Raw genomic sequence first — 23,345 nt, 5'->3', positions numbered from 1 at the left:
TCAGGGGTTAGGAGAAAGAGGCAGAAAAAATCTACTGTTCTTTTTTTATTCCAAGAGAAGTTACAATATGCTTTCTATGGCATCTCTGTGTTTCTGGGGGCTTGATTCGAGATGTTGGTGCACTTGTGGTTGGCAGTGCTGCTATTGACTTCAGAGGGCTTTGTCTCAGGCTGGAATAGATTGCTGCAGCTTTTATCCCAGGAAGGGTTCTTTACAACACTTTACAAAGATGAGGTGACCTGAAGTCAAATATCACAATCCTGTAGAAGGCAAAAGTCCCTTTGGGAGCAGACTGGCTTTTTTCTGTTCCAGGCTCTTAAGAAAATCCTGACGCAAGAAGGGATGAGATGCATTAACAGGTTTTGTGATTGGCCAGGGTCAATAGTGATCAAAATAGATGCAAGATTGTTTTCTAAAGGAAATTAAACAAAGAGCAAGTACAAAGCATCTACAGCAATTCCACAGTAGGTAAGAATACACAGCAACTTCTACCTTTATCCTGTGAAAGCCGTATGAAGGTACACCTGATGATGTGGAAGTCTGCAGGCAGCCTACCTTCACAGAAGAGGATTTCCTCACAGGAGGAGAGCCCTGCTTGGGTTCCTTGTTACTCTGGTAGGGGCAAAAAAAGGATGGGATTGTCCATGATTATCTATGACTCTCTTTCTCTGCTGCATGTGAGTGGGAGAGAGGATTGTGTTAGCTCTTCTTCTCTAGTGTGAGTGATATTATCTCCCTCCACACAGCTAGGCCTTTTATTATAGTACCGTGAGGAGTAGGAAGGGCCAGAAGAAATCAAGATGAAAGAAGCACTGACTCAGATAGCAAAGGAAAATGGAAATGGTTTAAAATGTAAAAGATCCCCATCAGAAACAAAAGAAATTATTTCATTGAAATTTTTTATACCTTTTATTTATGTTAGTCTGCCATTATGTCCACAGAGTAAATTATATTTTTTTATCTAGAAAAATCCATTGATTCTGCTTCTATCTCCAACAAACTAACTTTTGGCTCAGCATCTCTGATTCCTGTTCAGTGGAAATCTTTATTCTCTAGGTCTTTTGTACTATGATGCCTACCAAGTGTGGGAAAAGTAGGGATGCTCTCCATCTAGCAGCGGTTACTGTAGGAGTCCATCTGCCTGTGGTGGCCGGCAGAGATGACGTGCTGGACCCTTACCAGCTCCAGCTCTGCTCTGCCATAGATATGAGGAGAATTGTCCATAGACAGATTTTCCAACAGATCTGTGGAGGAATCTGAAAATACTGACAAAAACCAGCAAATGAGTAGGTTGGTGGCTTTAAACAAATTGTTTGCATTGTAGTAATTGCCTGAAGAAAGCCTCAGCTATGTGAGCAATCTCCTCTTTTTTCCCTGTGTAATGAAGGTATAAGGTAATGGAGCTTTCTTCTGCTGTTGTTTGTGCTATTTCCTGTCCTACAAGACCCAACGGCTTCAGTGACCTTCCTGCAGGAGGAGGGAAATGGAAAAAAGTTGGAAAAGCCAAGATTTTGAGTTTTGTGAATATGCTTAGGTTCATCAATGTATGGTCAAAACGGAATATATTGCCCAGCCATAAGGTAGAATTAACCCCCTTATACCTCCTGCTTTGTTACCTCTTCCTTACTCCAGTTATTTTTGATAGGACTTCAGTGCTAAGAGCATCCTTACTGTAATTACTGCAGCATCTTGCCTTGTCACCACCCAAAGAGCTTCCCGGGAGCCCAGCCACACACCCTGAATGCCTCACACCATGTGCTCCCAAGTGTCCCCTCTGCCTTCCCACCCATCTGCTGTGCCTCGCATCATTTCTCACCTCGGCAGCTTGGTTCGGTGCCTGAACCTCCCGGCTGCCCAGCTGGCTGCCAGGGGCTGCTGGGGAAAACTCGGCTGGGCGCAGGTTCTGAGCCTCAGGGAGGTGCTGCTGTGTGAGGCTGATACACTAGATGGGGTGGTTGTGATGCTGATCAGCAGAACCCGACTGTGGCGCTGGATTTCTGCCTGGATCACGCACCTGCCCACAGAGAGGATCTGAAATACAGGCTTGTTACATGGAGTGATCAGCAGCAGATTGCCCTGAGCTGCTTTTGCCTGGCTTCTGCTCCCTCTCAGATGAACTCACAGCAGGGTCTTCCTTGGTTTTGGTGCCTTAAGTGCCTTTAAAGGCACTAAGCTGGAGTGGGATGGGATGGGGATGCTGTGTCAGCATTTTAAATTTCCTGATTCCCCCTTCTCCCCTTTTTTTTCTTTTAATCCATAAAGTGTATATTTAAACAACACAAAATACTATTATCAGCCATTGCTCTTCCCTCAGCCAAGGTAATGCTGCAAGCTTGGCATTATTGGTTGTGCTGGTGAAATTGGATCTCCTTGTTGTATTGATCCTGATGTACTTTGGTCGGCACTTGTGGGTTTTATATTGATCTGTCAGAGAAACTGCTGAGGAGTGGGTGAGCAAGATCTGCTGTCTGTGTTGTTTGGGAGCTAACAGGAGCTCTTATTCTTCGCCAGTAGCCTGTTGCACACTTGGATATTGACCCATTATGAGGGAATCTGGCTTTAATTAGATACCAGGTTTTCCAGTATTTGTACAGAGGGCTTTGACCCTAGTCCACAGCAAGTTCACAAAGGCAGACTCTCAGGCTGAGTTGCACATTTATTACGTAGTCTTCTGAGAAAGAAATCATTAAAATAATTGGACTAAAATTTTTGTGTGTGCTGAAGCTGAAGCAGTCTTTTCTAAATCAAAATTCAGTTCGATCTATATAAAATGTAATATAAAATTCAGAAATAAACATATAGGCCTCAATTAGCATTGTGCACTTAAGTACCCTGATGTTTTCCTGGCCCAGTAGACATTTCGATTTGGTGTATGCAGCTCTAAGGGCAGATGCAGAATCCTTTGACTAGACTGGACGAGACTGAAAGTAGTAATTCCTTCTCCCAGCCTGAAAATTCCAGCACTGGAACCACTTTCCTCAGAAGCCTAAAAGAGAGACATCACTCATTCTTTCCAACCTCAGGACAGTTTTATGGCAGGAAAAATCTTTTGTTTTCCTTTTTTTCTTTTTTTAATTTTTTTTCTTTTATTCCTAGAGGAGGAGGGCCTGGTAGATTTTTGCTTTTAGACTGTATTTCATGAAAAATAACCCCACAGTAATGTTAAGTGGTTCATATACAGCTGATAAGTGTCAAAGATATCATCAAAGCTTTCCTGTATACCAATCCATCTGCAACAGAAATTCTTTCCTACATGAAATAATAAAAATTATAGAGAGTAGATATATGACTAAAAGTAAGCTAAAGTGGTTTTCCGATGACATATCACCAAACGAAACATGACAAGAACACTCTTACTAACTTATCAAAACATTTCTCTGTTATTTATTCAATAGTGCCTGAAATGGTCATAAAAAGTGACTCAGTGAAAAATGACTGTGTCATTTTATAGAATGTAAACCATGTCCAGGAAATTACATCTGTAAGTCCTGGCCATCTCCCACATATATAGGCAAATGAATAAGGAGAGAGAGAGAGAAACTGAAAAAAAAAAAAGCCCTTACAGTAGCTCTTAGCCAGATCCAGATGAATACAAGCCTTGAGCTGCCAAACTCTTCCTGCCACACCTGAGCAACCATTGCAGCACCTGCAAGACTAAGGAGCCAAAGCTCCTTCTCTCCACAGCATTGCCAAGAAATGCTTGGTGTGTTTCAGCCCCAGTGGCTCAAGAATGTGCAGGACTGCTGCAGGTTTCCTGAAAGCTTTGGGGCAGACTCTTTTGCTAGAGCAGGGTGGAAGAAATTCGTCATTCTCTGGGGGAGCAAGCATGGTGTAATTCCATCCAGGTCTTGAAATGTGTAATAGATAATATTCTTATGTCAGGGTGAAAAACACAGAGTTTTTTATTTAGATTTTTTCATTGGTTGGTTGATTGTTTAGTCTGGGGTTTTTTATGAATTTGTAAATTATGCACTAATCTGGTTTAGATTCAGATGCAACTTTGACCTAAAGATACAATAAATAGGGTGGCCTACTACGCTGTTTGTTGCAAGCTTAGAACAATATAATATCTGAATTCTTCCTTTCACGTTAACTGTTTAGCCTGCTTCCAAAGGGATTTCATTTCTGATTTGGACTTAAAAGCCTGTGGGAGATATATAGCAGAGAATCTTCAGGTTCTGGCTAAGCTCATTACAAGGTTTATCTATTTCAATTGACTTTTCCTTTATAAAATGGAAATGTCAATTTCCATTGATTTTTAAACTTGTCCTGTGTGTGGGCAGGTCTAGTTTAGAAATCAATGTCATTTGCTTACTTATCTTTAAACATCATCTTTTTCCAAGAGGGCCATGGCAAGAGGATACAAAGTTACAAAAAATGTTAAATTACTAGAATGCTATAGAATTTGTGTAACTGTGAAGAGAACCACTGGGCTGCACGTCTGTTTTCTCCCACAGATTGTGAGATTTCATTCACAGGATTGTTCCTTTAATTTAAATGGGCTCATTGAAACATTGAGTCATGTGGGGCCAGCACAAACTTCTTTTTAGATCATCTTCATCTCTGCCATCTCATCTCTTAAACCATGTGGCAGCATCCTGAAAGCAAGTACCTCTGCAACTGATTTTTATTTGTTTCACTGCTGTTTTCTCCCCCTGCAATTGCTGGGCCTCTCTATGCATTCCTGTGCTTTGTTTGTAGTGCTGCATCATCAGCCCTCGCTCAGCCAAGCAGCTGCCTTGGCCTGGATTGTCCTTCCTGCAGGTGGAAGAAGCTTTTTCCTTCTGGTGTTCCAGCACAACCATTTGTTTGGAGGCCCTTTCCCAGGATTGGCTGGCAGGGGGTGGATGAGTGAGTGTTAACATGCTGTCTCCTCTGCCTCCATCCCTTGACATCAAAAAGGTCTTGAGACTGTTCCACAGGACTGTGTTTTACACTTAAGCCATGGAAACATGGCCTAGATGTTATCTTCATGAAGTAGGTGTACAACAGTTTGATAAACTGCTCTCAAAAACATGTATCAGTAGTTTTCTGTCAATCCAAAAGATCCTGCAGGATATTTCATGGGGCAGTCCGTGGCCCAGCTCTTACTCAGTGCTTCAGTTCTGATTTGAATGTAGGAATGTCGGATTACAGAACATCCTTGCAAATTTTGCAGCTATTGTCATGCCAGCAAAGTTGCAAGCACTGGAGAGGACCAAGGAGTCAAAATGCTCTTGACAAATTCAAGCAAAGAGGTAATACAGCTTTCTGTTGATTGGCATACCCCTCATTTGGTTTGGTTTTCATATAACTAGGGTGCACAAAGAAAGAATTATCAAAATCCAGGTAAAATTCCAAGGTACTTGAGAGGTTAATCACTGTCATGTAATTTATGTCCAATACTAAGGTTTTGCAAGGACTTAAAGATATTTGAAAAATTGCTTTGGAGAAATGCTGTAACTACCACAAGAAATGTACCATTTCAAGGCTTCACCAAAACACTTGTAGTTTGCGGGGTTTGTCAGACTTGAAAGCTGCAACCTGAGAGAACAAGTAGAGAGCAGAAGAGTTGTCAGGTTAAGACTACATATGATTGTGCATTTTACCCACACTGCTAAACTGAATGCAAATTGGAGGAAGGAAATTGTTGAAAGACAGCATATCTGTGCTTCAAAACCAAGATGGAAAATGGGGAATCAAAGAGGGAACAATCTTCATTGTAATCCCATTGTCCAGGCTGACCTCAGTAACAAAAGAAAAAGCTACCTGTAGTAAAATAATTTGCTGTTTCATTATGTTTTAATAATCAAACCACTATTAATAATGCAAATAAAAATATTTCAAATATATTTTTGTCAGCTTCCTTCTATAATATTCTCTTTCTCGTTGAAGGAAAGAAGCTTATACTTCTCACCACTGTGCAATGCAAAGAGAAAGACAACATAGCTCGGAAGTACCCAACCACCTTTTGTAATAGCTTTAGTGAGTTTTTTTTCTTGCTCTCAAGAGGGCACCTTTCCCTGCGTTATCTAAATACGCTCTCCAGATAAATTCAAGCATCATGTTCTTGATGAAATGTTGTTATTTTTAGAAATAAATGAAGCAGGATACATAATTTCCCCTCCTACACCTTTGTTGATGCTTTTAAAGAAGGACCTGTGTTCAGAACTTAATTGCAGCATCCTAGATTGTGCACAAAATAGGCACTGCAACTACCAGTGGGTGCTATTGTAAGGGGAAAAGAAAAGGAACAATGCCATACAAATGTCACTTTGGAGTTCTCTTTACAGCTGATTACCACCCCAGGAAAAGAGCGCTGACTTGTTTGCCACAACGGGGATTAAACGGCCTTGCATGACACCCTGGGAAGGGATGCCTAGGTGAAAGGCATGTTACAATAAACAGGATATTTTGGGTAACAGCTGAGGAAGGGAAGAAATTGCAAAAAACCTATTTGCCATGTGGGTTTGACACCTTTTTGAACTTTCACACAATGTTATGTGCTGTTTCACTTAGGATGACAAACTGATAATAGAAACAGAAATGTCTTCGATTTCTTCATCTTTTACTACACCAAATCTGTTTCCCAAAGACAGCAGGAGTCAAACAAAAGGGCATCATTTCACTGTTAGCAGCACAGTCTTTTTCAGCTGGTGTTTGGTCTTACGTTTTCCTTAGGGTGTATTTCTAGAGTTCCCCTGGCTTCCTTGTTGCCTCTTTGGTCAAATTCTTTGGTCTTTCTGCCTTTCTTCCCCAGATATGCGCACTTCTGTGCAAGGAAACCAAGCAGTTTGAACCAGATTTACAGCATGTTGTTGATTTCACCATAATACACCTCTCAGCACTGGAAGTTTTTATGTTGTATAGACAGCAGTTCATCCTCTGGCTCCATGCTACAGTGGAGTACAGTTGGAGTTTTGACTCAGAGCAAAAAAGTTTGGGCTGCTGAATTATCAGCATCGTTACCTGAAATTACTCCAGGATTTCACTTCTGCTATACTGGCCAGCTGTGGCCTAACAAAAGTACAGCCTATGCTGACACAGTTACATCCTGAAATGGAAAATATTTACCTTGTCTCTTCATTCAGCGGAAGCAAACTCTTTCTAATGCATGTTTTCCCAACACCTGCATGTGGCACATCTCCAGCTTGCCAATTTGCCTGATGTACTTTGCTGATACCAGCTAGGCTCTGTGTTTGTCCCACACATTTTCCAATAAGTTCTGGCAAGCATATTAGCTACCAAATCAGATTAAAATAACTGGTGTTGTTAACAAGCCTCTGCAGGTAAAATATGTGTTTTATAATAAAATATACCCGTCCTTTCAATACCTTTGAGGTGCATTTGAACGTCTGTTTTGTTGCTGGTATTAGAATATCATCAAGCTGCACAAGCTAAAGTGATCCTGTATGTGGCAGCTAAAGCAGTTCAGGACAGGAGTTTAGCAGAAGTCAAAGTCATCAGACATTCCTGTGTCTGACCAGGGTACTGAAAGTTAAGTTACACATACACCAGCAACCAATTCACCACACTTTCTGCACTTGAATAAGTGGAGTTAACCTCTGACTGTTGGTCATTAAAAAGAAATATCCTTTGGTGTGAGTGTGAGGCACCTTGTACAATAGCTGGAGCTGTGATTCTAGTCTAGCTGGATCCCTTGAGGAGGTTGATCATGCAGACAAATTTCTCAATCATAAATCTCTCCCTTTGAGTCAGGAAAGAGCAGGTGAAACAGATAGGTGAAAAAAAGATGAGTATTTTGTTTCAGGGGTCTCTACTTTAGGTACCTCTACCCTGTTTAGGCATGCTGGGCACCCTTCACAGTTACGCAGCCCATTCAGCTTGAGCTCCTGCCAATGAAGGAGGAAGGTAATCATTGCAACTCTAAGGAAACCCAGGGACTGAAGTAATAGTAACCCTGAGCTTGAAGAGTTGAGATGTAATTCCATCAGACCTTGTACAGATACCAATTGCTCATATGGGTAGCACAGCTTGGACTATGGGTATGTAAAGAAAATCCCTTTTATATGAAACAGAAGTTGTGATTAAGTGAGAATGCAGTCCCGGTATGGTAAAATATAGAGTAAATTCACAGATAAATATAGATAAATAGATATTTTTAAAAATCATTCAGGAAAACACATTCAAGTAGTGTTTTTCACTCTCCTTTAGTTATACTCTCCTGTCATTCTCCTTTCCAACTATTGCAGAATATCTGGCGCACCTAAGAGTGATCCTTGATTAGATGGTGACTTCTGGATGATGGATTTTACTTTAATAATGTGCACTATGGTGTTCAAAAGCAGTACAGGTTAGTGGCGAGATCTATATGAAAACTAGCAGTACCAGGAGGGAAGAGACAGCAAGGTAACAAGCTGAAGTTATACCTCTCTGTAGTGCATCTTGTCAAATGCCTCCTCTGTTTGTTTCCAGTTTATACCTGCTCGGATCTGTGTCTCATGAATCAAGTTATAAAACATTAACCTCCAAAGAGGTTTGTCTGGCTAAATGTGCAGTGCATCATGTACAGCACACAACTGCACACTAGCAGTTGTTTGTCAGCTTTTGGAGTTTGAAAAGCTTTCTCTTTTTTGATATTTATTTGTTCATTTTCCTAAGGGTGGCATTTGACATTTAAGTGATCATTATCTAGCTCCTACTTGCCTAAATTTTACTTCAGCTTGGAGACAGGGTTAAGACAAATGCAGATAAATATCTTAAATGAAGTCTTCTATTCCATTACCTAAGACTTTATTAATATATTTTCACCCACGCTACTTAAAACAAACTGAAACATCCAGAATCTCCCCTATCCTTAATTTAAGTCTGGCCACATGTTTTATGTTCAGAAACAAAGTCCTGGTGTGACTGAAGTGGAAGTTTTACTGTTGGCTTCACCGTAAGCTGGTATAACCTCAGACCCTCAGACCAGGATATATTAAATTTCCATATTTTTTCTTTACTGGATTATCTGTTAGCATATTTTAAGGGAAAACAGAAAGAGAGTTATGCTTATGCCTCTCAGTGAGGTTAAATTCCCTCTTTTTTCATTATACGTAAGATTGCAAGAGAAAAATCTGCAGAAGACACAAGAGGAAAAGTGGTGGGCAGAAGGTAAGAATAAGGTCCCAAGATAAATAGCAGGATAAAATGTTCTGCAAATCTATTATACGCAGTCATTAAGGCATGATAAAAGTCTGACATTTCACTTCAGCAAGGATAATGAAGACTGGCCTTTTTACACAGATTCATGGCACTAATGCCAAAGGGATTATTAGGTCTGACTTGTGCAATACAAGCCCTTAAATTACACCCATTTACACTTTTGTTGAGCTCAGTAACTTGTGTTTTATTGTTGTCATCCAGAAAGACATCTAGTCCTGATGTGATGACCTCCAGAGACAGAAAATCCACTGATAGCCTTGGGAGCTTAATCACATTTGCTGTTGCAATAGATACATGTTTTTATTTGTACATGCCTAGTCTCTGTTTTCAACCATTGTTTTTTATTGTAACTTTCACTATCAGAGCAAAGGGCATTTTGTTTCTTCTTGGTGCCCTGGCCCCTATGACTCAAAAAGTGTGTTCACTTTTCACATTGTAATAAAAGGCTGAAGTATTTTTGCTTGTACTACCATCCTGGTGAAGTCAAATACTGAGATGGAAGTGTCACTGCACCAGCCTCAATATGACTGAGACAGAGACAATCTGGGATCCAAAACTGGCTGTCCCTGTATGCAGAGCTTCAGTTTGGCCTCTTTGTAGAAAATCTGTTCTAATACAAATACGAGATCTAGTCAAATATCATGATGGTTTCAGAACATTCAAAGATGTTATCAGATTTTCAAACTCAGAACATCTTGTAACAGGCTCTGTAACTGTCTGGCTCAGGTGTGAAAAGCCCACAGCCCATAAAATGGAGTTTGAGTCTGGAACTTTATTTCAGTGGACATGTGGAAGCAATTTTTCTATTCCTTGTTAGTATTGTATAATACTGAGGATTATAGCAGTCTGATACCTTACCTGATACTAAAAAGTCTTATTTTAAACTGATTTGCCCTGTTTCCTATACCTGATTTAGCTTGGCACTCTAGGTAACAAAGGCCATGCTCTGAGGTAAGGTTTTGGTTGGAGCTCATCTCTGTTTCCATAGGAATAGTAACTTGTTTCAGAGCATTTGTTTGTGATATTTAAAGAGAAAAGGAGAGAGGTTATTTCAGTTTGCTTGACAGAATTCATTTATGTGAGCAATATGTTGTATTAATGCATGAACACCCACACCAGGCACTGTAAACGGCAGCCCAGGTCTTGTAGCCTTTCACCTGGAACACTTACCCAGTTTTCTGTGACAGAGAGGAAAATATATCTTCTGGACCTTCCCAAATCATAGCCCTAATCCATTTAGTAGCCATTTGCTTTTCCAAGTAATTTCCAATTTTGGGAGACTGTAAAAAGCAAACAGAAGGGCATATTTTGTTCCTGACAGCAAATGCTTGGCAGTTCAGTGGAAGACGTGTAGCAGTTTCAGATCTGTAGAAGCTCCCTCTATAGCAGCCAGACTTGGCTCTGTACAAGCAGGTACATGACACAGTCTGAGAGTCTGACTTACAGTAAGGGCAGAACACGGAGGAATAACCACAGCCTAGGTTGTATGTGAACGTGTGCTCAGGAGAGGACAGGACGAGGGAAGAAGGGCAAGCGATACAGAAGAAATGGCAGGCTAAGAGGGACAATGGAACACAGAAGTCTGCCACTTAGGGCATTTTTACCAGCATGTCAATTAGACCTGACTCTGAGTAGATTTAATTGTCTTCTGAAGGCAGACAGCCTGCCAATAGCTCTGGGCTGGTTTAAGAGTAGTAAAAATGCTTGAAGTCATTAGACATCTTGTTTGTGAGGCTCCCATTGCCAGCCATGCAGCTGTGCTCATGGTGACACCAGCACATAGTTAATATATATTTACTTTTGGTCATTCCAGGTACAATTCTTTCAGGCATATCCAAATCCTAGAAATCCTCAGGTTTCCGGGGCTAGGTAGGCAGTTAGGCACATGCAAAGCCTTCATAAAGGAATTGGTAAGAAAACTAAAGACCAAAACCTTGTGTTTCTTTTTCCAGTATTTCAAACTGAATACGTACCATGCTGCTTTGTAGATATGAGTTCACTAAAATCCAGGATTCAGAAAAAAAGCTACAATTTTCTTAAATAATCAAGTATTTAGAGATGTTTTTCTTGTCCATGCTTTTATCTCCTGCTGAGCTCCCCCTCTTCATGATATGCTGAAACCTCCTTCTTGACCTCTCCCCATGTCCCTGCTTTCCCCTCCCACTGCCTGTCCCTCCTCTCACTCAGCCCTGCCACCCTCTCTGCACTGAACTCATCATATGCCCAGCCCCTTCCTGCTCCCTCTGAAAACCCATCTGTGCTGTGAAACTCCCCACCTACATCGACCGCATATTGCTGTCTGGATCCCACTCTCTCCTTGTTTTCTATCAGTTTAAATCTGTTGACTTCAGAGGTGTTGCTTCTCCCCTTGCAGCTTTCAGCAAGAGTCAGAACCACTGCATCTGCCCAGGCTGTTCAAGGATAAAGTCTTCCCGGGGAACAAGAGGTTCCTGCTGTTTGCTCAGCAAAACAAAGCACCCTCTGCACTTACACCTGTGTATTAGCAATATTTCCAGGCTGAACTGGAGCTTCTTCCCAGGAAAAGAACATCCTTGTAACTGTCCTGCTCTCAAACTCTTCTGCCTTTGTAAGGCAGGGAAAAGACCTTTGTCAAAACTTTTTCCCATCAATGCTGGGAAATTTTGGTGAGGCTTAGGGAAGGTTTCTACTGGAGGTTGCTTCTGCACTTTGCTGAACCCTCAGCTCTTACCCAGGGAAGCCTATTCCATGCATACTGCTCAGCACATCCTCAACAGGCTTTCCCTTTTGCCTAGCAACTTTCAAGAACGTGCCAGAGGAGGGTTTTAATATTCCTAAAGCCTGGAGAATGTGTATCTAACAACTTTGTATTTATAGACGTTACTAATTCCAGATTTTGGTGCAGTGTTGCGGTGGCTAAGTTTATAAGCACCAAAGGCACTCTGTAACAAGTGGCAATCTTTGTTATCAACTGAAATACTGGGATATGTCTGTAGCAGAGTTCAGATCTTTTGCTGTCATTCCTGTGCCTTCTCAGATTGTCCTTCCCTCTCTCCCAGTGAAAGCACCTCACCATTGGTGGATGGAAAGGTACTTCAGAGAAGGAAATACCTTCTGGAGCACTACAGATCCTGTGTACTCAGCACAGTCATTGCCCTGGGACTTGGTGGATACTTACAAGAATCGCATGAAGTTGTCTATTTAGAGTATTGACGTTGACTATTCAAACCCACAGCATCTAAAAACAAGTATAGCTTATCCCAGAGACACCTGCCTGATGATTTCTGTGTGGGAAGAAACAGACACAGTGAAAGGGAAGCGAAACATTTTGCCTGAAATGGCATCTTACAGAATCAGATCTTTGCAGTGACAAATGTGCACTGAACAGAGCCAGATTTCACATTTTCTAAATGTGTTCTTAGGCATCTTTGTCATGATTGGAAACACCACAGCTGAAGCTGTCCATCGATTCTGCAGGTTTGTCAGCTCTAAGTGTTTTTGATGGCTGGGCACTGAGGTCTCTGTTTATCCTGATTTCTCTGATGCTTACCTGGGCAGATTTCTGTGCCTCCGTGAATCGTCATTGATTTTCCTGGGAGTGAAATGTCATTACTGCAGCAGGCTGTGTACATCAGGTGTATTGGAGAGCAGGATCGTTAGGGTTCTGTGTAATTAGCAGTGCTACTAATGTACCCTGTAATGCTTTCTTCTCCAGGGGTTGGCCCTGATTATCTGGGTTAGTGACTTCACCGGCTCCTAACTCTGCACTGGGGTCTCACATAACCTCCAGTGTGTTTATCCTCACACAGCTGAGGTGTGGGGGCGAGCACAGTACAAGCTGTTCCTAGGTCAGATGTTGGAGGAGCCTGCACAAAATCAGGAAGTCTGTGGATGAAAGGAATTGAGCCCAGGTCTTAAGTGCCTGTGGCTGAAATGGATTGTGATACAGGACCACCTCATAGGTGAAGAAAACCAGGATACAGTCTGATGGAGTATGAGATTTTTGCAAGATGAACAGAGAGTTTTACACCTGCACAGATCTGATCTTCTTAGTCCTTACCAAAAATTTTCCTTTAAAAGACTTAGTCATTTCATGTATTGTGACGGGGTTGCTCTGTACTCACAAATTAAGCAAATTTATGCCTGGAATATATGTATATTTTACTTCTAAATAACAATCACAGTCTTCTCGTTGAACCCCATCTATTACCTGTATCTTTCTTTTCCCCCATGTTCAGTCAGGCAGACATTGCTTTAACCCTGTAATAATGGCATCTGATCATACACACCTGTTGATTTCTATGCAATAATCGAATTACCTACAATTTTAAAAAATCCCACCTCAATGAATGTATTTTGTAAAGCTTTCTCTTTTTCAAAGTTTCCTGATGAGATGCTTTCTGTTCAAATGGAGGAGATTTACATCACGTCATATGAAATTTCCATTTATAGTTAGCTTGCAAGAGTTAATAAATTCCAGTAACAGTTAATTTCATTAACAGCACCTGTCACACAGCCATGATGAAGCACCCAAACTCAGTGCTTAGCAAGCTGTTGCAATTGGGACTTCCCATACTCTAGTTAGCACCTTATAATCCTGATCCTTAGCTGACCTGAAGCTGTGAATCTGAATTGCATGTCAGGCAGAGGCCTGGGTACACATTAGCATCTTCCAGGGCATCTTCGGAAGGAAACCTGTGCATGAGGGCAGGAAGGGAGCTGTGGTGTGCTTCTGTAGGTCTTCTCAGCTGTGTGATTGGGGGACCAGCACCCTGAAGGACACCATGAAGCCCATCTGCCCTGCAGCTGAGGTTCAGCCATGGCATGCACACTAGGACTGCTCTGCACATAGAAATAGTCACTATGTGGAGCTCTTCACTTCCCTGAAGTCTGAGTAGGTGCAGCTTTGCATCTTCCCTTGGGCTCTCTGGCAGAGGGTGTTGCCCACCTGTATTCCCCAGACACAAGGGTAGGAACTGGTTTCCAATAGCTGCACCATTGCCTGGTGGCTTCTTAAGTGCAGAGCTCCCCATTTCCAGCTTTCAGTGAAAGTCAAAGCAAACAAGTTGAATTCAAAACCAGTCTCTCTTAGTTTTAGTCAGCACAAGACATTTGCATACTTTGTGGGATTTAAGATATGTATCTGTCCTTTTGCCCTGCAGTGGCTTTGTCACCATCCCTCAGTGCTGTTTGAGCTCAGACACCTGTAGATTTGCAGCTCTGCAGAGCCCCATCTCAAAACCAAGCCATCTCTTCTTTTCACATCGGCAGCTTGATGTTGCCTTGGTTGGCTCCATAGTAGAGCAGTAGCATCCGAGCACGAAGGCACAATCCTCTGCCCTTCTCTCCTGAGCAGTCTGCCAGTGCTGCAGCACATCCCCCAGCTCACTTGAGGACATGTGGGGCTTTAAAGACAGAGCAACAGCCTGTGCTTTCTCTCTTTTCTGCAGGAACCCAGCATTCTCCAGGCAGCTCTCTCCCACAGAGGAGCTGGAGAAAAGTGATTGCCTTTATCAGATGGTCATCACACAGCCTCCAGTTTAGTGCTCCTCTGCAACTAGATTTCACCAAATGCACATTAACCAATTACCCAAACTGGCACATTAATCAACTGTCATTAAGTGATACAGAATCTAGCAAATGAATAAGCTCCTTATTGGTCATCTTTAACCCTTTGTATGAGTGTTGTTGTAGCTATTTGTGACATGTACTAATGCAACATGCTTATGCTAACTTCTATTTTTTATATGCTCTTCATAAGCCACTTATAAATAGAAGCTTAATATGAAGTGTGACAGATCTCTAATCTTTACTCTCTCCTTAGCCCTCCAAGCACTTCCTTTCTGGAAATACAGAATATATCCAGTATGCCCTAGATATTCTCCATTCTTGCTGATGACTTTAGCTCTCATTGATTCTTTCCACTTCTTACTCAGTGTAAATAGCTCAGTGCCGCAACCGTCTTTTTATTTAAATTTTTAAAAAGACAAATAAGATCAAAGGGAAGGGGTGATGAATAGAAAACATATTTTGTTGCTCATGTGATGCTGTGGGGCAGAGGGTCAATATAATGCAGATATAAAAAAAACTGCATTCCTTCTCCATTGCAATAAAGAGGATTGGAGTGAATTATCTAATGGAAGGTACAAATACTGAGAAAATACTGTGCAACATTTTTGCAGTGTCAGTACTTGGTGACATTGTCTTTCACCAAAGGCCATGTGTGTAATGGTGCCCCTGTCACAACTGGGCAAACACTGTGGCACAAAATGCCTGGTTTAGGGTTACACAGCAAATCAGTGCCAAAATGGGGGATAGAACCCTAATATTCCAGAAATGTTTATGAGCTTATACTGAGTTTGTTTGTTTGTTTGTTTCCTTCTATGGGAGAAAAGCCTGTGCATCAAAGTCTCAGGTGGTATGGAAAATTTAGAAATAATACCTCTTCATTTCAGCATACATCACTCAGATTTTGTTGAGTCCAATCCCTCCAGCATCCAGTGTTTTTTACTTTGACTTTAAAAGAAATAAAGCTCTGTAGTTACTTTTCACCCTTTCATTACATTCAGCTATGATCACTATAATAATGAATGTTTCCAGGCAGTTAATATATTTATATGCATTTACAGATAAGCACACCTACTGTGTTTGTCACAAAAAGGAGAACACCTGATGTAGAGAACATCAGGTGCAGAACTTGCAGGATTTAAAGCACAGCCAAAGCTAATGGCTGCAAATTGTAGCCTAACGTAACGCTTTCTCAGACACAGATTCCTCCCCCTTTTTTTTCCTCCCTAAAACTTTTGCTGTTGCGTCACTGATAAATAACAGCCCTTTGCTTGGTAATATATCCCTTTTGTATTTAAGGTTTTGCCTTCCTACTCATTAAACCTCTCCTCATCAGCATTACTTTTACTTTTCAGAAACATATATTCAGTATTATAGGCTCGGAGTTCTTTTGTTTTCCCCCCATAGATGTAAAACCCTGGGGGATTTAAGTATCTACTTGATAGGCTCACACAATCTTAATCAGCCTATAATGGAGCTAATGGCTGTTTGTCATCCTTGGAGATATAAATTTCCTGGTGATGTCTACTGCAGTCAGTACATGAAGTCTGCTCTGACTGTCTGCAAGGTCTAATAACCAGGAGAAGGGCAGCCAGCTTCATTAGCGAGCCTGAGACTTTACCGGCTGCTTTTCTGGGGAACTGTGCTTTTTGAATACCGAGAGGGAATAATGGATAATGCCGGTAAGTGAAATAAAACTGATCTTCATTCTTAGTGGAGCTACGGGGTTTGTTTGTCTCCTCTCTCACTTGCTGCAGGAGATGTGTTTCTTTACCCTTTGCGGCTTCTTCCTTTTAAATGTCCTTTATTAAAGCAAATTTTTATGTCTAAAATGTGTCACACTTAAGTTGTTAACCCTTTAACAGTCTGGTTTTTTCTGCTCTAAGTCTGTTTCCTGGAAATGTGAACCTAAACTGTAATGTAGGATCTGCCTTTTTAAGGTATTCAGTGTTATTTTGGAAGCTATATGCAGGAAATGTGGCAGGAAGGGAAAATGCGTGTACTTCAGAGAGAAATATCTCTCACAGTTTGAAATAGGTGTGGATAGGTAACTAATAAAGCTAACAAAAAGTAGATAGTGGTTAGCTCCTATCTGTCTTATTTTAAGCTGCCTCTATTTTCTCTGTATAATGATTTACTCTCTTTCATATTTAGTACATAAAATACTGAATATATTTGCACTTTTTATTTTCTTTGATGTTCCAACTTTAGATCATGCATTTTCATCCCAAATAATGCACTTCATGGTTCCTAAGGAGGTGCACACATCATTACCTCGGTGATGAAATGCATTATTTGCATTTCCCTTTTGCATTACCTTGTATCACAAGACAGAGGAAAAAGAGAGCTTTTTGGGACAGATACTTTGCATGCTGCTTTGACTGCTGTGAAACTTGAACATGTTGAGATCTCACAGATTTATTGGTACTAGTGCAATACATATTAGGAGACATAATCTGCAGTAGATTCAGTGCCCTTTGAAAACTGCTCAGATCATCAGATTTGTCTAATGTTGACCTTAAAAGTGATGATCACCTCTACAGCGTGTGTGTGGCAAAGATTATTCTACAGTAGGCTTCAGTGATTTTCAGGGGGTTGTGGGTGTTTTGGTTTGATTTTTTTTTTTACAGTAGAAGCAGAACTCTTGCTCATGTCTGCTAAGCTGTCCAGGTCATTCTCATCTTACATGTATTGTTATGAACTTCTGTCACAAATAGATAAAAGGGTCTTGCTGCCTTTATTTCTATAAACTCCAAGACCAAAAAAAAAAAAGTTTTTCTAGAATTAAAAATGTAACATCATGGAAAATTACGTCACCAGCATCTAAAAAAACCTGACATGGTCCTAGTAAAATATTCATTTTTGGATATAAATAAGATTAGCAATACTCTTTGCACTTGGTGCTTTGGCTAGCTTTTAAGAAGCCTTAACATAATAAATGATAATGACTTGTGTTTGATATTGCATGACAAGGCAGAATTTTCTGCTGGAGGAGGATTCCTGCTCTCCAACACAGAATGCCTGTGGGCAAGAGATACCCTGGCAGGCAGAGCTGCTAATTCCTCCAGGTTTTTACACTTCAGCATCAACAACTAATACTATTGAAGTCCTGATGGAGACACCACTTTAATCCAGCTATAAGAATCTGTTCTGGAATGAGTCACATTTATTTTAAAGGCCAGTTTTGGGGGGATGAAGAGGGAAGCTTGTGTCTGAAAGCCATAGAAACAGATTTTCCTCTGTGTGGGTTTTTGGTTGGTTGGTTGGTTGGGTTTTTTGTTTTGTTGGTTTTTTGGTTTGTTTTTTTTTTTGTTTGGTTGGTTTTGTTTTTCTAAGGAAGAGTCCAGTTTGGTTACTATCTGCAAAAAGTTAAAATAAGTAAGACTTGATGTCTGCACAACTTGCCAACTATTCTCACAGCTTCTTATAACATTAGTTTGCTGAATAACTCCAGATATTTTTTTTCTCATGAAGAAACAGTGATTGATGCTTTCCATTTTTATAAAACAACCTATATACCATTGAAATTGGTTAAAATAATCCTTTTGGACAAAAATTAAAATCTAGTTGGAAAAAAAAAGCCCCAAACCAACCCAACAACAGATGAAACGAAGCCATATTGAAGATATCATGGCAGAGGGTAAGGCTGTGATCCAGTTTCTTCTGTGGTTACCAGTGATCTTCCTGCTGCCTGTGGTCAGCTTGCTCCAAACCCCCAGAGGGCTTCAGCTGCACATGTGGCATGGACATGCTCCCTTCTCCAGGCAGCTCTTCTAAGAGTGCAGCCATTTCCATACTTTGAGCAGGATAGGGAATACAACCATTTCCACAGAGCCTACAGGGTGCTGGGTAAAGACACCCGGATCTGTAGAGGAATGTTCAGGGATCGTGATCCCTAACTGGGATGCCCACATGGGGACTGTGCAGCTGAATACGTCTGTATGTCTGGCCTGTCCCTCTGACTTCTACAAGGATGGGAAAGCACCTTTGAAAACCCTTGCAGTGTCATCTGGGCGCTTATGAGATCAGAGAGAGCAGGATTATTTTCATCCCTAAGCCCAACCTCCTGATTGATTTGTTCTTCAGCAGTCCGCCAATTGAAATGTAAACACGCTGATGTATATAAACTGGATACCTGCCCGAATTCTTCCTGAAGAGATGCTATTTCTGGTAATACAGAACTGCAGAATATTAGAAAAGCTGCGTGTTTTAGCTACTGAGTGTTAGAAATAACAATTTGGTATCAGTGTCAGTGAATCAGGCCTCTGTTATTAAACTCATCATGCTGCTGAAAGAGACTTCCAAAGTCAGACCATGGATAATTGTTGGGCAAAACTCCATCTTCTGCTCCGCATAACAGAAATATCTCTGTAATTTGTCACTCTTCTCCTCTTCCATCATTAAAATTATTTTCTGGCCAAAACCGTCATTTAAAAAGATCAGTGTTGCTAATAGGTCACCTGTGTACACTTTTAGCTGTTGATGCCATTTTGTGAGGTTTAGAAAGAATGTCTTCATTTTTAAAGTTCTTTCCTTTAGTGTTAGATTGCTTTTATTTTTATTCTGTGTACAGAGACAGCTCCACATAACTGTTGTCTCGTGTGTTCTTTTAAAAGCCTTTCCTGGAATAACAATAAAATATTCATCCATCTGTGTAGGGCACAACAGAACAGTTCTAGTTGTATTTTTTGCCTATTTTGGCATCAGCTGTTTGTGACAGGCCGTCTGCAGGTATTCAGCTGCAAGGCTGCCTGCTGCTCTGGGCAGGGGAGGGCAGCCAGCAGCCCCTGCCTGCCACTACTGGCAGGTCCTGGGCTCTGGCTTTGCTGCACACATCTACTTTGGGCCAAACACATCAAACCTGGAGACAGCAGTGATGTAACAAAACTCATTTTAAAAAACCTAGGAAGGTCTGGAAATAGCTTGTGGGGGGAAAAACACACATATAAAAGCAGCAAGAAACTTGCAGTAGCAGGAAGAAAGAAGCTGCGGAAACAGAAGTGCTTCCAAGTGATGCTTTTGGGGGGGGGGATTTCCTGTAAGAAGGAGTGAGATCAGCAACATCCCTTCCCCCAGAGCTCCTAGTCAGCTGTGTCGTGCTCAGACAGGCATCTCACCTTAAAACAGACAAATCTTATCCACTTGTTCTTACTAAGGAGAATGCCAGTGTGATGTGCCAAAGACTTGGGGGAAGGACCTCGTGGAGGTGAATGGCACCATAGTGAGGTCCTGTATCATGCATACCATACCAGCAGTGCACAAAACCAGGAGGCCTTGTTTCAGATTTCTTGGGGATTTACTTTGATGACTTCTTTGCACTTGGAATATTATTTTAGCAGTAATGAGCTAGCTGTGGTTAATTGTTACCCTGAATTATGTAGGTTCTGCAGCTGTGGCTGCAGGCTATGCCTTCAAGTAAAAAATGTGTTTTAAAGGGACTTGGAGGTCTTGTCTGTTGTACATCCTATCTCTGAGGAATATCCAGTAGCAACATCAAACTTTATATTTGACCTATAGTGAAACTTAGAACTTTCCATTGAAGAAAGACTTTAACTTAAAGCCTGAAATGCTGTGGGATGGGGACGATAGCAAGTGGTCAATTTAGCGTTCTGCATGACATCATGTGTTCACAGGAAGAGTAAGAGACACAGGAAACTGGAAATGGAAATTCCCTTGCTTTTGAAGTAGCAGGTCATTTTTGTCTTTCCGTATGTCAATAGGACTTATTTAGCACTCTTTAAATATAAGACTGCTGGGATCGAATGCTGGTTGAGGATTTGACCTTACAGATGCTTTGTTATGTCTTACCTGATTTCGAGGCATCTTTCTAAAACACAGAGGAGGAAAAAAAATAACAGGCAGAAGAACGAAACTGGGAGGTGGACTTCAGATTATGATCCAGGTTTCTCATCAACTCATAGAGTTCAAGAACTTCTAACCAGTTGAGCTGATCTGTGTGCAGAATTAGGCTAGATAACAATCTCAAAGGTTAGGTTCATTTGTTGCCTATAAAGGGCTCTGAAATCCTTTGGCCATCTAAGGCTTAATCTCATCTGAATTGTCCCTATGAATCTGGAAACCCATTAACACAAAACCACTTGCAATGGAGACGGTAGCATTGTTGCCACAGCTTTTTGAGCCCTTGAGACAATTCCAAACTCCAGCAGCAAAATCAGTCACGTCCTTCGGCAGCTTCTGTTTTGCTCTTTGATGGTACTTTGTCCATCTTCTCCCCAAGCGTGAAGGTGTTTTAAGAGGGGCAACAGCGCCTCCTTTCTCTGCCCCACTCTTACACATATGTAAATGGAGCTATCCATGATGCCATGCTGTCTTTTATTGGGTCCATATGCCATGTTCTATAGACCACAAAATGGTTTGCTCATGAACAATAAAATACAAAGCAATAAGCAACTCTTTTATACTACACTGTGCATTCTAATTTGCCTCCTATTTGCACCCATGCCCTTGTTTGCAGTGAACACTCTAGTGTATCACAGGTCACTCTCTGTTGGAAGGTTGAATTTCTTCTTGTTGTAATTTTAGAATAATATTCATGGTTTATGCCCCTTTACCCAGAAGTTGGAACAGTGTGCTTATAAATCCATGACCTTGGAAAACTTTTCTGTGAGGATTAGACTTCCTTGTGATGCTGCTGCTCCCCGTGTTATTTTCGAGTCTGTATACACATGGCCCTGGATGACTTTAGGAACTTGCACTAGAAGTAGCCAAATACTGTGTAGCACTGAAGTGATGGAGCGTCTTCTAATGTGGAGATAGTCCACCCACCCTGCTTCAAATGGCTGTCTTTAGCTAGAAATGCTGTGGTTCCACTGGGCTGACACACACTCATGATATTTTAAGCAATGATTCCAGTTGCTGCAGTGCTTCTTAGAGAGAAGCACCATGAACTCTAGCTGGTTTGGAGAGATGGTGTAACACCAATTTTACTTACTAGTAATTCCTGATTCTTTTTTCCTGGTAAAAGCTGGCAAGCATCCAACCATCAGGTGCCAAGTTCATGTCTTATGTTTACATCTGCTGGTTGTGTGGCATTTTTTGGCCAGCTGCCTTCAGACCCCTGTTCTGCACTCTGGATCATCACTGCCACCCATGGTGAAGAAGCAAGTGTAGTGTATGGAAGTAGTAATCCAAGTTTGGGAGGCAGCACTTCCCCATAGGCTTCTAGCAAGGAGGAAACCAAAATTGCAGGAGCCAACTATTTTGACAGTACAAGAAATCAGTCCAGACAAGGAAAGGTTGTATTAAGAGGCACTGGCACAAATTGTTCCAAGAAAACCAGCCTGTGTTCCAGGGGCTTTGAACACCCCAGATTGAAGGGGCTGAAAGTGAGTGACAAGGGAGAAAGCAAGATTGTATGACCAAAGAGCAGGTGGCTGATAATAAGGATCTAGTCTGCTGCTGTTTCCATCATCATTCATTGTCTCTAACAGTGAGTCTTTTATGAAATGTGATACTTAATTTTTGAGGTGACTTGCAGGAGTATTTCTTTGGGCTCAAAAAGTAGACTGGATGGAATTTTACCAAAAAAATTCTCCCTTTCTCTATTTTTTTCCCTTACTATTTAAGCATTATTATTCCCTTACTATTTAAGCATTTTTTATATTTTCACATAAAACGTTTACGAGTCTTCCTCCTGAAGTATAATTGGAAAATATAAGTAGCTTAGGACTCTAAGAATACCTAGCAACCTTCTCCCAGCAGACAGGAGTAAATCCTGAATAAAACTGCTGAGTTTGTCTCTAATAGCTCTTGCTGGCAAGTGGCGCCCAGCAGTCCCTGGGTGAGCGTGGAGGCCTCAAGGCCAAAGTGAGTGTCCCCAGCCAGTGCCCTGTGGAGAGGCAGGGTGTTGGAGAAGACTGGGCAACTGGATTTGTTATCCTACAGCCATGGAGCTCTGTGTGCCTGACTCTGGGCACAGCTCAACACTAGAAGGGATGTCCCATGTGCTGCTGGAGACGCAAGAAGAAGGAAGTAGCCTTATTCATTTGAACAGATCTATGACCTTTACTGCAGATACTGGGCTTGTATTGACACCTGTACAGAAGCACCCTCTCCAAGCACCTCGTGGGGGCAGTGGTACCAGCAGAAGGACTTCTTGCAAAGAAGACAAGGAGTGATTTGTCTGCTTTCCTCACAGACGAGACGACCTTAACCCAGACTTGTCAGCAATGAGGTATTGAGTTGCTGGCAACATATGGCTCAAATAGTGGATTTGAGTGAGGAATTAGGTCCCTCTTAACATCCAATTTTCAAATAAAACAAAAGGCTTGGAGAAAATGAGTTGGCCAGGGCCAAATATTTGCTTAATCTTAGTTTGCTCTGCAGCACTGTTCCTGTAATGTAACTATCAGAGATTGCTTATTTTACAACGTATTGAACAGGAAATTCCCTTTCAGTGTATTTCTGAAAAGCAACAGAATATTTAATGACAATGATAAAGGCAAACCTATGTCTCTGTAGGGAGGCAGACACAGTAGGAGAGAATCCCAGAAACAATTTTTTCACCCATGGCTTGACCATTGCTAGCAGGCATGCACAATGCAGTTCCAATACAGATATGACAGCAGCTGGTATTTCCACAGGAGACAAAGTTGTGATCGATTCGTCCTAGCTCCAGCTCCTGCTGACTC

At 41.4% G+C, this 23,345-nt stretch overlaps 1 protein-coding gene across 4 annotated transcripts in view; it reads left to right on the top strand.

Moving 5' to 3' along the window:
- The window catches only part of PHACTR2 (phosphatase and actin regulator 2), a 134,585-nt gene that overhangs the window by 11,711 nt on the left and 99,529 nt on the right, over positions 1 to 23,345 (top strand). The window contains exon 1 of one of the 4 annotated variants that reach the window (XM_042016257.1): positions 15,949 to 16,376. The exons of the other annotated variants lie outside the window; for them this stretch is intronic. Coding sequence (XP_041872191.1) covers positions 16,364 to 16,376 — 13 coding nt within the window. The 5' untranslated portion in view covers positions 15,949 to 16,363. Of the gene's footprint in view, positions 1 to 15,948; positions 16,377 to 23,345 lie in introns of those variants that run through there. 4 annotated transcript variants of the gene reach the window in all.

This window comes from Corvus kubaryi, unplaced genomic scaffold (assembly GCF_017639235.1).
Source record: "Corvus kubaryi isolate FWS band 111438036 unplaced genomic scaffold, C.kubaryi_AGA036_p1.0 split3-73, whole genome shotgun sequence".
NCBI lineage: Eukaryota > Metazoa > Chordata > Aves > Passeriformes > Corvidae > Corvus > Corvus kubaryi.
Note: the sequence above shows the minus strand (reverse complement) of the source record. Positions and strands in the feature narration are given on the sequence as shown.